At 30.8% G+C, this 13,599-nt stretch overlaps 1 protein-coding gene across 9 annotated transcripts in view; it reads right to left on the bottom strand.

Annotated features, from left to right (window-relative positions):
* Positions 1–447: 447 nt before the first annotated feature.
* LOC112683376 (trehalase-like) overlaps positions 448–13,599 on the bottom strand; it is a 77,609-nt gene continuing 64,457 nt past the window's right edge. For 7 of the 9 annotated variants that reach the window (XM_025554386.1, XM_025554389.1, XM_025554385.1 and 4 more), the window contains 2 exons: positions 11,604–11,881; positions 448–1,456 (listed from right to left, as the gene is read on the bottom strand). In XM_025554386.1, coding sequence (XP_025410171.1) covers positions 1,351–1,456; positions 11,604–11,881 — 384 coding nt within the window. In that variant the 3' untranslated portion in view covers positions 448–1,350. Of the gene's footprint in view, positions 1,457–5,523; positions 6,628–8,256; positions 9,139–11,598; positions 11,882–13,599 lie in introns of those variants that run through there. The other 2 variants (XM_025554392.1, XM_025554393.1) reach the window with 2 other exon arrangements.

Genomic DNA, 13,599 nt, shown 5'->3' with positions numbered 1-13,599 from the left:
ACAACACGTTCACAAAGGCACCGAAGCATAACGCGTATCGAGACGCATGTTGTTATTTGAATTACATAAACTGTACGTAATGTATTTATTTGCATTTCGTCATAAAATCGACTCGCTCACGATATTCGCTAGCCAATAATAGTCGACTCGACTTGATAAGATTGCGGAAACGTGGCACCCTTGCCTTGCACTTTCACTACAGTGCGTGCATTCTTTATTCCGCCCCACGTCCACGACACTACATAACAACTATGATTATCGCTCGTACACGACATATTGTTCTGTATTGTTATCGTACGACTTTGACACGGTCGGTGTTGCGTACCGCCGCGTAAACATGGTATCACGATTCTCTTCCGCAACAGTCTGCACACCATACACAGTTATTGTTGTCTCTATGAACAAGGTTGATGCGTATTGTATAAATAATGGGAAAACATCTTTGCGTACATGATAAATGAATCGTTTAATCAAATAAATAATACGACATCGTATCCATCTGCGTAAACACCTAACCTAACGGCTGAACAGGAAATCGTTGCAGTCGTCGTTTCGGCGTACACGAGGGCAGCGCATAGGAAAAACTAAATTTACGGTTACGTAACACATGTATCATCGTCGCTATAATATACTAAGTATAGTAAATACACAGTGAAATATAAAGTACTCGTATCGTTGGGTACATCACAAGTCTGGAAAATATATTTACCGCGGAACGGTCTTCGAAAACGACTGGCAGCCGGTTTCAAAGGGCAGGCCGTTTGCGCGGTAACTATCACGGCAGTGCAGTACCAATGGTGTGAAAACAACGTTCGAGATTGGCCGAGTCCGTGGGGTTTTGAAATCGATTGCGAAAAAAACGATAAAATACTTTCCAAACCGAATATGACTACTGTATACGTCGCGACCGCGAATCGAAACACTACGTCGTCGCTGTATACGGTAAACATGATAATACAAAAATAATACATAACCTAACATCGAAGACGGAAATAACAATATTATAGCTAATAGGTACGTCGACCGCGCGAACACCATCATCGGTACGTCGTAGTGAACAGCGTATAGACGGTGGTACTCTTCGAAAGCACGTCACAGCGGTTAGCAATGAAATTGAGGTAGTGGGAAGGGGGTAGGGATGAGAAGGAACGATTAAGGGTGGGCAGAGTGTACGTCGACTAGTGCGACGGTGTGTTGAGTAGCTGACTGGCGACAACCAGGGGAAGGGCAAGGGACGATGGCGGCGGAGACGGCATCGCACGCACGACGAGTTGATGGGCGTGTATGTGGTGGTCGTACGCGAACGGAACTGGTAACGATGAACGGCGGACAGCGGTGGCGGCAGTCGTTCTAGTCGCTTGTCAGGTCTTTGAGCTCCGTGTAACCACCGCACAGTTTCTTGCACAGGGCCCGGTCGGTCGCATACATCTGGTACCGTTTCTTGTAAACCGCGAACCTGGACAGACCGAAAACAAAAAGAAACGTCCACCGTTCCGGCATTAGAGTACGATGGAAAGGGACGGGGATTAAAGGGGTTGTACGTGAGCCGGGTGATCGTGAATTCTACCTCGAGCACCGTTTGTACGCAAGATTTAGGCGGGTACGCGTGAATTCCGCACCGACGTAAAAACTATTAGGTACTTACCCAAAACGGCGTCCCAGTCCCATTGTCACCCAGATTTTTTCGCGTTGAATTAATAATAATCGAATCCGGCTTTTCCCACGGGGTCGCATTTGTAATCGAATATTTTCGTTTTATTAAAACAATAGGATATTACGCGAATTGACTTATTACTGTATTTTAAGAGGAACAAACTTTCAAGGGAAGTACGTAGTGTTAATAAAATACTATACATCGATCGTCGAAGCCTCAAAATTGTGACTAACTTTGTTAGTCAAGCAATGTTCGTGTAAATGTTTTACTTAGTCGGAACTGTTATCCATTACGAATATTTTTTTTTCCATCGAGGCAGAATTCACCACATGCGCCTAAATCAGAAGTATAGAAACATTTATAGTGGGATTTATAGAACACATTTTTACAACCTGTTGGAAATTTGCAAACACTTTACGAACTGTATATCTGTGGTTATTTTTAAGTTTTTAATTTTCTCCGCCTTAAGTACTTATTATTCTCGACACCTTCGTAATTGAAAGTGATTTCGAAATGACATTTCCGTCCCTGCTAACAACATATTATCACTGTGGACAATGATAAGTGAATTAAATGATTCATTTCATTTTTTTTTTCATTTTTGACGCATCTAAGTTTCTTTTACTTTGACTCCAAAGTGAAATATTTTTTTTACATATTATATAAGAAACTGTTTACTACATCATGTAAACACCCGATTAAGAATAGTACACCTAAGCGAAAGTTATCTTTAAAGTTCATCTCCCGTGTAGTTGGCATACTAATTATTGAGTTTAAAGTCTTCGGTTGACTAAATGTGAAATATTTTGAAATTTTATATTCATAAAATATTCATATTTTCTTTCAATTAAAAATAAAAGTATCGCAATTTTAAAATAATCCTATCAGCTATTAACGTTAATTTAAACTATTATTATTCGTATAAGTGCTGTTTTATCAAATATGCATGTAATGTATAAAGAACATGGGCAGATATTTTATTGAATTGAATGAATAAATAATTATTAAGACAAATATAACAGTAATAATTTAATTTTGAATAAGGTTTTAATTTTAAAGGGCTAATCCCCCGCCCCTCCCCTCGATTTCCGCCTTTGACAAAGAAAACGAATTTTGGTGTAATGGCGTTCCTTTAAAATTCATTCCTTCATTTATAATCCTGAGACAGGACATATTTATAACTATTCTTAATATACATATGGATGAATGTCAGTTCACTGATCCAAGATTCTAAAATCTCAAATCTATTTATCTAGATTTTACTATTTTTACTCGAATATCCTTTCACATGACTAACAGAAAATTGAAAATAACATAAAAGATTCCGTTCGGTAAACTTTTATTTTTAAAAATTAGTTTTAATCTTAAAGTATTATTTTTGTGAACATTTTTGAATATAACTATAGTAGGCTCAGTTCCGCAAAAACCGGGTGTGCAGAGTGTGCCGTGCACACGAACCCCAAGGCTTACATACATTTGGAGGGCCCCCTAGTTCCAGCTTATAATAAACTACACTTTACAAACACACAATTATTTAATAATATTATATTATTATTTTGTAATATAAAGTAACTTTTTTTAAAATTCAGGTAAGGATGTCATAATATTTTAGAGTAATATAATATTTATTTAACAATAAGTCCATTGAGTATTCGGGTAGACATACAACATACCTACCTAAACTACTTAAATAAATTTACTACATAAATATGTAGTGAAGTATAATATACAACAGTTGTTGGTATTTAATTTTATATATATATATATATCATACACTAACTGATATGAAACGTGTTTTAAAACCTAAAAAATTGATACTTATAAATAAGACGTACAACAAAAATAAATCCTAGGAAAGGGCCTAATATAATTATCGCACACGAGCCTCCTTTTTTGTAGTTGTTGCACTGAGTAGGCTACTAATTTTGTGTTTTAATATATAATTTTAATTGTTTTATTATACGATATATTGTTCCAGTTAATTTAATAGAAGATAAGTTATTAAATATTTAACATTGACCTTCTTTGAAAATCGTGTATCGAATATGATTTATCATTGTCTCCAGACGTTTACAAATAATTCAATTAACATAACGAAGGACAAACTCTAGTGTCTTGCCAGCTTTTTCAAAGTTAAATTAAAAAAAAACACTGATTGAAATACCTATTGATAGTCATTATATTGGAATAAAAACAATTGTTTTATTAATATCAGGATGATGCTTAGACACACTATAAAATTGAATAACTTCGATATATAAGTTTTTATCAACTAAAGCTGCTAACTAAAGGTAATTCGAGTAAAAGTAGTAAAACGGTATATGAAGGAATTCAAGTAATTTTCATGAAAAAACAATAGGAATCAATTATTGTACCACGCAATCTATATAGTTTCAATGCTAGTATCCACGTAAACTATTTTTCATAGGTAGGTAAATTGTACATCCTAAAACGGTTTGTTGACCCATGGCACCAAATTTTAAATTTAAATTAATTATTATTAAATTAATTTTAAAGTATAAATGCTTGGTTAACTCAATAACTTCTTAATGGTTTATTAAATACCTAATACACCCTTTATAAATATTTAACGGATGGTTAAAGTTAGTAACTACGGTAAGTTTAATCCAGAACGTATTTCGGTAAATCCTAAATTTTTCCACTCATACATAATTGATTTAAATCGAACGTGAAATATTTTTAAGTCTTCCGTAAGTGGTATTGATATTATTGGTAGACGAATAAGTCATGTTCTGATTTCGGTAGATAATCGAAAACATTTATTTAGTCCTATGCAACTGGTATTAAAAAATCGCAACGATTCTAAAATAATTTTCGTTTTCTAACGTCTCGTTTAAAATGATATCTGCTAACGCCAGCATACCACTTGTATGCTAGTATACTAGTCACTGTACAACGTATTATCCTAGTATAGTAAATACTACAAGGGGAACGATGGTATGTTGTATGAAATACTTATCAAACTATTAAATGTACAAATAAGATAAATACTATGTATAAATTAATTATTGTTACATTACCTGATTATGACGGCTATGTAGATGTTGTATGCAACGAATGATTTAAGCCTTAATGACTCAAAACGGAAATGGTGCTTTATTCACCAAACAAACTACAAGCATGCGTGAAACTATATCATTAGGTATGAAAATATGCATTGTTATTATTGCATATTTATAGTTATACACATTAGTGAAATAAATGTATTTAAACAAGCGATAGGATTTTAAAATTTCGTAAATACTCTATATAATTTTAAAAACATAATTACTATATATTGTATTGATAAAAATGAAATTAATTACATATAATATACTTGTAAACCGTATAGTAATGAGTTTGTAAAAACCATTACATATTATGTGTAATAAACTAAAACAAGAATTGTCAAAATTAACATGTATTTTGAAAAAAAATAGTAAAAAATACGTTGATGGAAGTACGATGAAAAGATTTTTTTCTTTACGTAGACTTAATGTTCTAGGGAATGAAAAATTGGATATTTTATTATTTACGATCAAATCGTTACTTGATATTGCAGGTAGGCAGAGGTAATATGATGATAGTGATGCAAAAAACACGCAAAAATAAACATGTATGTGTTAACCATTTCAACACATTATGTGTATATATGTATGTATAATAGGTATAAACACGTCTACTTATTATTTTATTTCGATAACAGATATTAAATATATTTATAATACGTGTAATATAATAAAAAATTACTCTGTATAGGAATATTATGTATATTTGTATACATACATACACATACATAAAATATATTATATAATTTTTGATTTTGGATATAAGTTTAATATTAAAACAAAACAAAAAAAAAAAAGATGTACAGATAATAATATACGTATATATATATATATATGTATAATATTATTATTATTATTATTAATATATGATACAATGCAAATTATTTGGTAAACAACATAGTGAGACTATTACAATCGTCCGACAAAACATAATGTCCAGGAAGTCGCGCGTATAAAATAACATTATAGGCGATCTCTCGTTGGGCATATATTTAACGGACCAAACTACGCTACATGTATATATTGGTATTATTATAGGTGTACACATATACATACACTATGTACACACTATTATGTTAAGAGGGTGAAAACGGATAAAAAAAAAAACACATCAAACTTTATACTACAAAGGTTAACGGTAATAATCAAAATACGATGGGAATATTGGTTCGGTGGATGATCGTCGTTAATTTTTTTCTACAATACAAGCACAACGAGTCATATTATCATACATGCGAACTGAGCAGGTAATGATTTAATATGGTTCGGTTCAATGATGTATTATATTGTACCAATATGTATCTCGAACGTATGTATATCCGGATATGTAGATATTATTATTATAATTTTTGAACATTTGTCGTTACATTATTATTGTAATTGTACGGCGTACTCCACCGAACCAATGTGATTGCATCATGTTTTGTACAAAAAAAAAAAAAAATGTTAAATAAATATGTTCGTTCTCTAATAGATTACAGCTATATACTAAACTAAATTAAAATGAATAATGATTATAGCGAAATAATAATAATAGTAATAATATTAATAACAAGGGAGGGGAAGGGGTAGACGTTACGTATTACAGGCTTTTGATAAAACCACATTACATGGGCAATAATTAATAGATACAAGATAAACTTTTTAAAATTATTAAAACATTATACGTTTAACGTATAACTATTGGAAATAATACTAAATGTATAATCCTACAACAGTAATAAAACGTGCAGATAAAACAATATGTATAATATATAATAATATACAAACTTATATATTTGATTAATATATTATTATTATTATTATTATTAAATTAAAAAGTAAAAATGGTAACATAGCAAGCAGGTACAAGTCGGTGCGCAAAATGTTTACTGTTTCTCTTATCTCTTTTGTTAAAAAAAAGTCCTATAAATATATATATGTATATATTTATTTAAATAATAAATAAATTAAATATCTTAAAGCACATGTAACGCTAATCGGTTTATGTTACGATCGTATTTATAATTATAGAGTAAAACAACGAGGCACGTTATGAGTTACGTTCAAACAATATTTATGTCAAGATAACACAACGACGGTATTTACTTTTTTAATTTTTATTACGGACTATATATATATATACATGTATAGATGTAAAGTGTGTATATTACACAGCAGTATAAAATATTGCTGTTCATTCGGTAGAAATTTTTTGAAATATAATCTATAAAAAAATAATAATTCAACAAATGTAACGGTACCTGATTTGTGTTAAATTTTAACGATAGCGTAATTAGTATTTGACATTGCGGAATAAAATATGTTGCATAGTAACAGAATGTGTGAACTTTCAATATTTAATCTCATTGAAAACGATTACAAAGATAACTACGCTGTAATAACTGGATCTAAGCGAAAGGAGAGGGTTTTTGTATGGTCATTCTGCTTTCTACAACCATGTATATATTATTGATTTTATGTTTATAAATGTGTTTTTAAAACGACTACTATAAAAAAAAAATTACGAAATCGTTGTACGTGTTACAATAAAAAGCATTTTTCATACCCTTCAGTTAAAAATTCCGAATTTTTTTTGAATTAGCAATTCGCTCGCGTTTGTTTTAAATAATTTCTCCGTCCCTCTTACTACCGGTTTTTTTCTGTGGTGCACTACTATAAAATAATATATTGAACCGAAAACGGGTTTATTAAGTGATTGTATAAACATACATGACAGAATGATCCAGCTCATAACGTTAATGATGGTGTTAACGATTGACGATTGACTAGATTCGATTACAGCGCGAAAGTGAAAAAGAACCCATATATATATGTCTTACATGTATATAGTGTACGTGTATCATGTATGTATGTTGTATATGGTTATGTATAATAACAACAGAATTAAAATGTTAATGACGGTGTTAGTTAATATTATTATTTATTACGTGTTAAAATTACTAGGATTCTACCATAGGAACTACTTGGAAGCGGTGTATATTTTGACAAAAACCTATATTTGCACTAGAATATAATAACGGTAGTGCCAAGAAAAAAAAATGCTTGACAATAAAACTAATTTGAGATAAACATTTTCGATTAGTCTTTCACAGCACCATAATTGGTTTAACAATACTATACATTGACCAACCGAAAATCAAGAAACAGATATGTGCCAATAAGCGCAATGTTTGCAGTAATAATATCACGAAACCATAGACTTATTTTTATGAATTTATATTTATATATCACATCCGAAATAATTGGAAAATGTTTTACTTTTTTTTTTCAAAAGAAACTTAATATTTTAACTATTACTGATATAAAATAACTATAAAATTCGTCGTTATCGATACAATGATTTTTAACACGCATTAAAAATATTATTAAATTTAGTTTATGAAGGCTTGTTTTAAATGCTATCTTTAAATTTATGAAAAATAATAATTAATATTTACGCTTAGCATAATTGGAATAAATAAAAAATAAATAAATAATAAAGTGTCATAATAATTATATATACCTAGTAATACATAATACACATAATAATAGTATATGTAAAATATAATCACTTAAAAATATAATAATAAATAATATATCTATACGATAGGATATAAATATTGATGTTTAGTTATGTGTATCCCAGTGGGTGATGAGTGAACAAATCGACCATAGAAAGATAATGTTTACTTATTGTTTAAAATTATTTGGAGTGAATGTCAAACACGTAAGAAAAATAATAAAGAAAATAAAAAAAAGAACGAAACATACAAACCGACTATACGAGGCATGTACACATTTTGTTACTCGTTAGATAAAAGACGCGCAATTTGTATAAATCTCACTAAAACGTGCTAAACTATAATTTAAAACCTTAACATATTACATCACTTTGTTTTATTTTTCAATTAAAATGTTAAGCAAATATACTGTGCAAACAACTCTAATAATTTTGGTTGAATTCACAGCAATACGATTGCTCGAAGGAACTTAAACTCCATTAATTAATAGTTAATAGACTATTTATATAATAAAAAATTAATAAATTCAGATAATAAACTTTAAATCTATCCATAGGTCTTTTCGTTTTGCTTGGTAAGTTCTTTTTTTCGTAGGATATGTAATTTTATTTTACCTATTTTATTGTTATTATTATGATTTTTTTTGGCAACATAAATATTGTATGTGTGGATAAATTAAAGCATAAACACTAACTAACTCACAAATACAAAAACAAAAAAAAAAAAATAAACAAAAAAAAAAAACAAAATAAAAACAAAATTAGGCTAATATATGATAGCATAAAATGAAATTAATGATCAACTAAATAAACCTCTCTGTTAAATTCGTCTGACCTGATAGTTAAGAGATCCATCCGATTTTTCATAAGGGAATGTTCTTATAATTTAACTATTTAATATAACTTCTAAAAATCTGAAAAAAATACAAACATTTTAATTAGTGTAATTTTTAGAAACAATTATCAAAAATAAATAAATTAAGTGCAACAATCGATTTATGTTTTTCCATACAAGTAAATATTACAATGTTTTCCCGTATAATGATAATAATGATCAAATTTTACATGGTTTTCATTGGTTACAAAATCGCCACTACACGAATACAGTTGTTTGAAAAAATATATTCTGAGCACTGTAAGAATTCTTTACAAAAATAATTTTAATGAGTAATAATTTGACTTCTTCATCAATACCAAAAAGCAATGTAAGAAACAATCAAAATAAGGTAATCAATTAGGTAATAATATTATTTAATAAGTCTCAAACAATGATTAATAAAACGTGTCAATTCAAAGAAATTTAAATATAAAGTTTATTTTCATATATGATACAAAGATGATTTTTGTTTATTTCTTAAAATGTCGTTAGCTCTGTATCACGTTAGCGATCATCGTATATGGAACTTAAATCTATTTTCCACTGTTTATCGAAAATTCTAACAAATCAATATATTGTATGATTTATAGTTCACGTTTAAACGCAGATTACAGCGCAAATATTTTCATGAATATTGAAATACACGTGAAACGCACTCACGAATCGGTTGCTACGTACGTAAAACAATGTGGCTCCATTATCTTCGACTATAGAACAATGATATCATAACGGAGCCGAATCGAACGGTATCGTTAGTAAGTCTATAAGAACACAGACATACTGTACATAATTTAATACAGTTTAACATAACGTGCTGCGTACGATATCAGTATTTTTTTTTTTTTTTTTTATATAAAACGGCGTGCGAAATAATTGAACAATATTGAGAGCAAAAAATCAAACTGTACAATAAGTAATGCACAAACTGTTCGCGAACTACTAAAAGATAAAACACGCACCGGTACCTACAAAAATATTCAGTGCTCGTACGCAGAGTGTCATTAGATGGTTTGTAATAACGTAAAACCGACGCGGATATCCGATTGTTGAATTCTCGTTCGCATTGTCTGCTAGCCAAATTGTTTCCGGTAAAACGTTGGAGAAAATCGCGAGTTGTTATGAATTGTATTATAGCCGCGCGGTGTTTGGAGAATCAAGCAACTGCCGCGGTTGGTTCGAAAACGTCTCTCCGGATCATTTTTCGAATAACGCACGTACTTGTTTCGAGATCGGATTATCATAGGACGCATTTGACACGTTCTAACCGTGATACGCGCAATAACATAATTGTCCGTCCGCCCGTGGAACAACGCGTCAAACGTAATTATCGTCCGATTACAATTCAATGTTTTGCAAACGGTAGGTGACTATTCGAATGAATGTTAAACGGCATACTCGTTATTCGAAAACTATTTGTCGCTTATTTCAAACCGGGCGTACGGACGGTCGCAGCCGACGGCTACTATTGTTTTTACGCTGCTCATGCATTTTTCGCCGTTCCGCAGAAAACCGATGGCCGTCAAACGCGCCTGTTCCACGCACGTACGGGAAGTGGTGGTGAGTGTCGCCCTTATTATTTTTCCTGCACGACAACAATAGGTTATACTTATTTATTGTGCATACACGAAAGTACAGAATACATGGCCACCGACGGAACACGGCGAAAAGAAAAATAACCGAGATTGTTCAGCTTCGATAACATTACAATTATTAGCGGAACGACGCCTACGTACAATTATCATATTATTATATGCTGATGAAATAATATCCTATTAAACTTATCGAATCGTATCGATAACATTTGACATTTATTTTATTTTATCTCGCTAACACAGTTTTATAACAATTACATTTAACTGTTTTATGGGTGTGTGAAAAATGAAGGTAGAAACTAATTATTTTAGTGTGACGAGAAGCAAACAAAGGGGATATTTGTGATGCTAAAACTAAGTAATACAACGGTCTCATATTTATTACACAATGCCCAGTGAGGTTTTAGGTAATTGTAATGGAATTCAGAAAGTCCACTAATTTGATTACAATGAATACGCACAATCATTGTGGTATAAAAAATTCTATGTAAACTGATTCCTTAATTTTTAATTATGAGCGATAAAATGATTGGATAATCGTATTCTTTTGAAATTTCGCATTGCAAATAATACGATTTAAGTTATTTATTTTTTGAAATGTAATTAATCCTGACTTTCATTAATCCGTAATAGAGAACTTATAGTTAACGAAATAAATTACTATTGATTCATGTCAGCTAAAAAACAAAAATACAATTCAATTTTTTGATTTTCACCGGATTTCGAAAATGCAAAATGACATATTGTACACTCTTAATCCCTCTTACTGTTCCATCTACGGACTCGTTAGGGTATTCAACAGTAAAAACATCGACACCACCCGTCGCATAATAGCACTTTGAAACTAATTTTATCCATTTACATGGCTACCGTTATAAGGTTTCACAAGAAAAATCGACACTCACCTCACCCTATACATCCGGCCGATATCGTGGCCAGTATTGCAAGTGTGGCGGTCATGACCTGCGTCGCTGACGATACAGTTTTCGTACTGTAGTCGTTGCTGCTAGCGGTGCTCTCTTCCGCGACCGCACTGACCTGCGCCGAACCGACGAACTTGTCCTCGGCCGTGACCCGCGAACCGTATTTTTGCAGGAACTCCATGATTATACCGTTGGTCCAGCCGAAACCCAACTGTACCTCGTACTCACCCCCACTGCCGTGTCCTCCAGTAACGGTGGCGTCATACTGTCAACAAATGTATATATTAAAATAAAACGATAAACAATTATGTGGGATAAATGCAGCATATTGTACGTATAAATAAATAATTAATACATAGAAACCTGTATGGGTAAAATGTCGCAGGCCCATTTTGACATATTACGTTTTTTCGTCTACCCATGCGAGTAGTTAAGTTATACACATTTTTTCCCAAAGAAAGCCTAGGTTTTAAACTAGGTGGGAAATTTCTAATTCTGTTGACTCAACTACGGTTAGAAATTTTACCAAATATATAGATACATAACAATGAACCTTTTTCGATAGACGGAAAACCTTCAAACATTTGTGATATAGCGAAAAAACGGTCTAAGTTCGAATCAAACGGAACATTTTATTTTAGATAAGCTTCCGATCCATCCATAGAATATTTATACGAGAAACAATCTAACCGAGACAAATTGAAATGTATATATTTATTCTAGAATTCTAACATCGAGAATTTCATCAAAGAAATAATATCGTTCAAAAATAAAAAATCTCGACAGTTTATCGATAAACATCAAGTGTACTCATCAAAGGCGTTTTCAGGATTTTTTATTGTGGGGAGGGGGGAAATGAAAATACATTAAAAGGATAACCATGGAGGCCAAGCCCCCATACCCCCTTTTTTATATAAAAACATTATACATTAAATGAGAATTAAAAAATAATAAATTGTCAGTTAAAATATTAAATTTACGAAATAATACATAGTTTTTTTGATTTTTGAACCATAATTTCGAGAACTTGAGAATTAATTGGAATTTCTCTATGGACAACCAACAATTTTAATCCGTCAAGACCATTTTATGAATGACATCAAGTTATGAAAAATATGAAGTTATAATATTAATTTTTTAATTTTTGAAAAAAAATTTAGTATACTTGAATTACTTTGTTTCATTTTGATCAAAAATAAAAATACAAGTCAGTCGTTAGTCGTAACTCGTCAATACAATATACAAGTAGATAAAAACAATTGATAAACATAAATATGTTATCACTTGTATAATCGATGGTATCGTGAAACTAATTTATTGTTTACATTTTACATCAATATAATATTAGGTTACAGATATTAATTTGTAACCGTGGTCTATAATCTGTAATTTGTATACCAATTTCTAGAGATGTGAGTTTAAATTTACAGTGGTATAAAACTATTTTATACAGACGGTATAAAAAAAAATAAATGAAAGCGTTATTTTTAGTTATTTTCAGTAACTCAACTAATAATTTGTTAGTAGTGCCTATAGAATGGATCTCCAATAAAATACAGTATTATTATAAAAATTAAAAATATACAATATAATTATAACCATAATTATTTAGCATTCATATGTTAGAAATGACTAAAATCAATTTATTGTTCTATTATAATATTCAAATACAGTAAAACTCGCTTAAGACGTTTTCCCGCACAAGACGCTATTTTTTGTCGTTCCCTAGACATTTCCTATACTAATCAATGTAAAAATCACCTATTCAAACGCTCGGTTTTTCTCTATCTTATTGGATAAAACGCTCTTTTGTTTAGCAGATTATGATAAATTTTATTAGGTTTGTGAAAATAAAAATAAAAATTTTACTTGTTTACGTGTTTGCAACACTTAACAGAAATTCGAAAAGTATTATCCTCTGTAAAAAATTCTGAAGAAATGTTGGGTTGTCTAAACAAAATAGAAAACTTTCTTGCTGAAACA

The sequence above is a fragment of the Sipha flava genome, unplaced genomic scaffold (genome assembly GCF_003268045.1).
Source record: "Sipha flava isolate LNK unplaced genomic scaffold, YSA_version1 225_pilon_pilon, whole genome shotgun sequence".
NCBI classification, from domain to species: Eukaryota; Metazoa; Arthropoda; class Insecta; order Hemiptera; family Aphididae; genus Sipha; species Sipha flava.
Note: the sequence above shows the minus strand (reverse complement) of the source record. Positions and strands in the feature narration are given on the sequence as shown.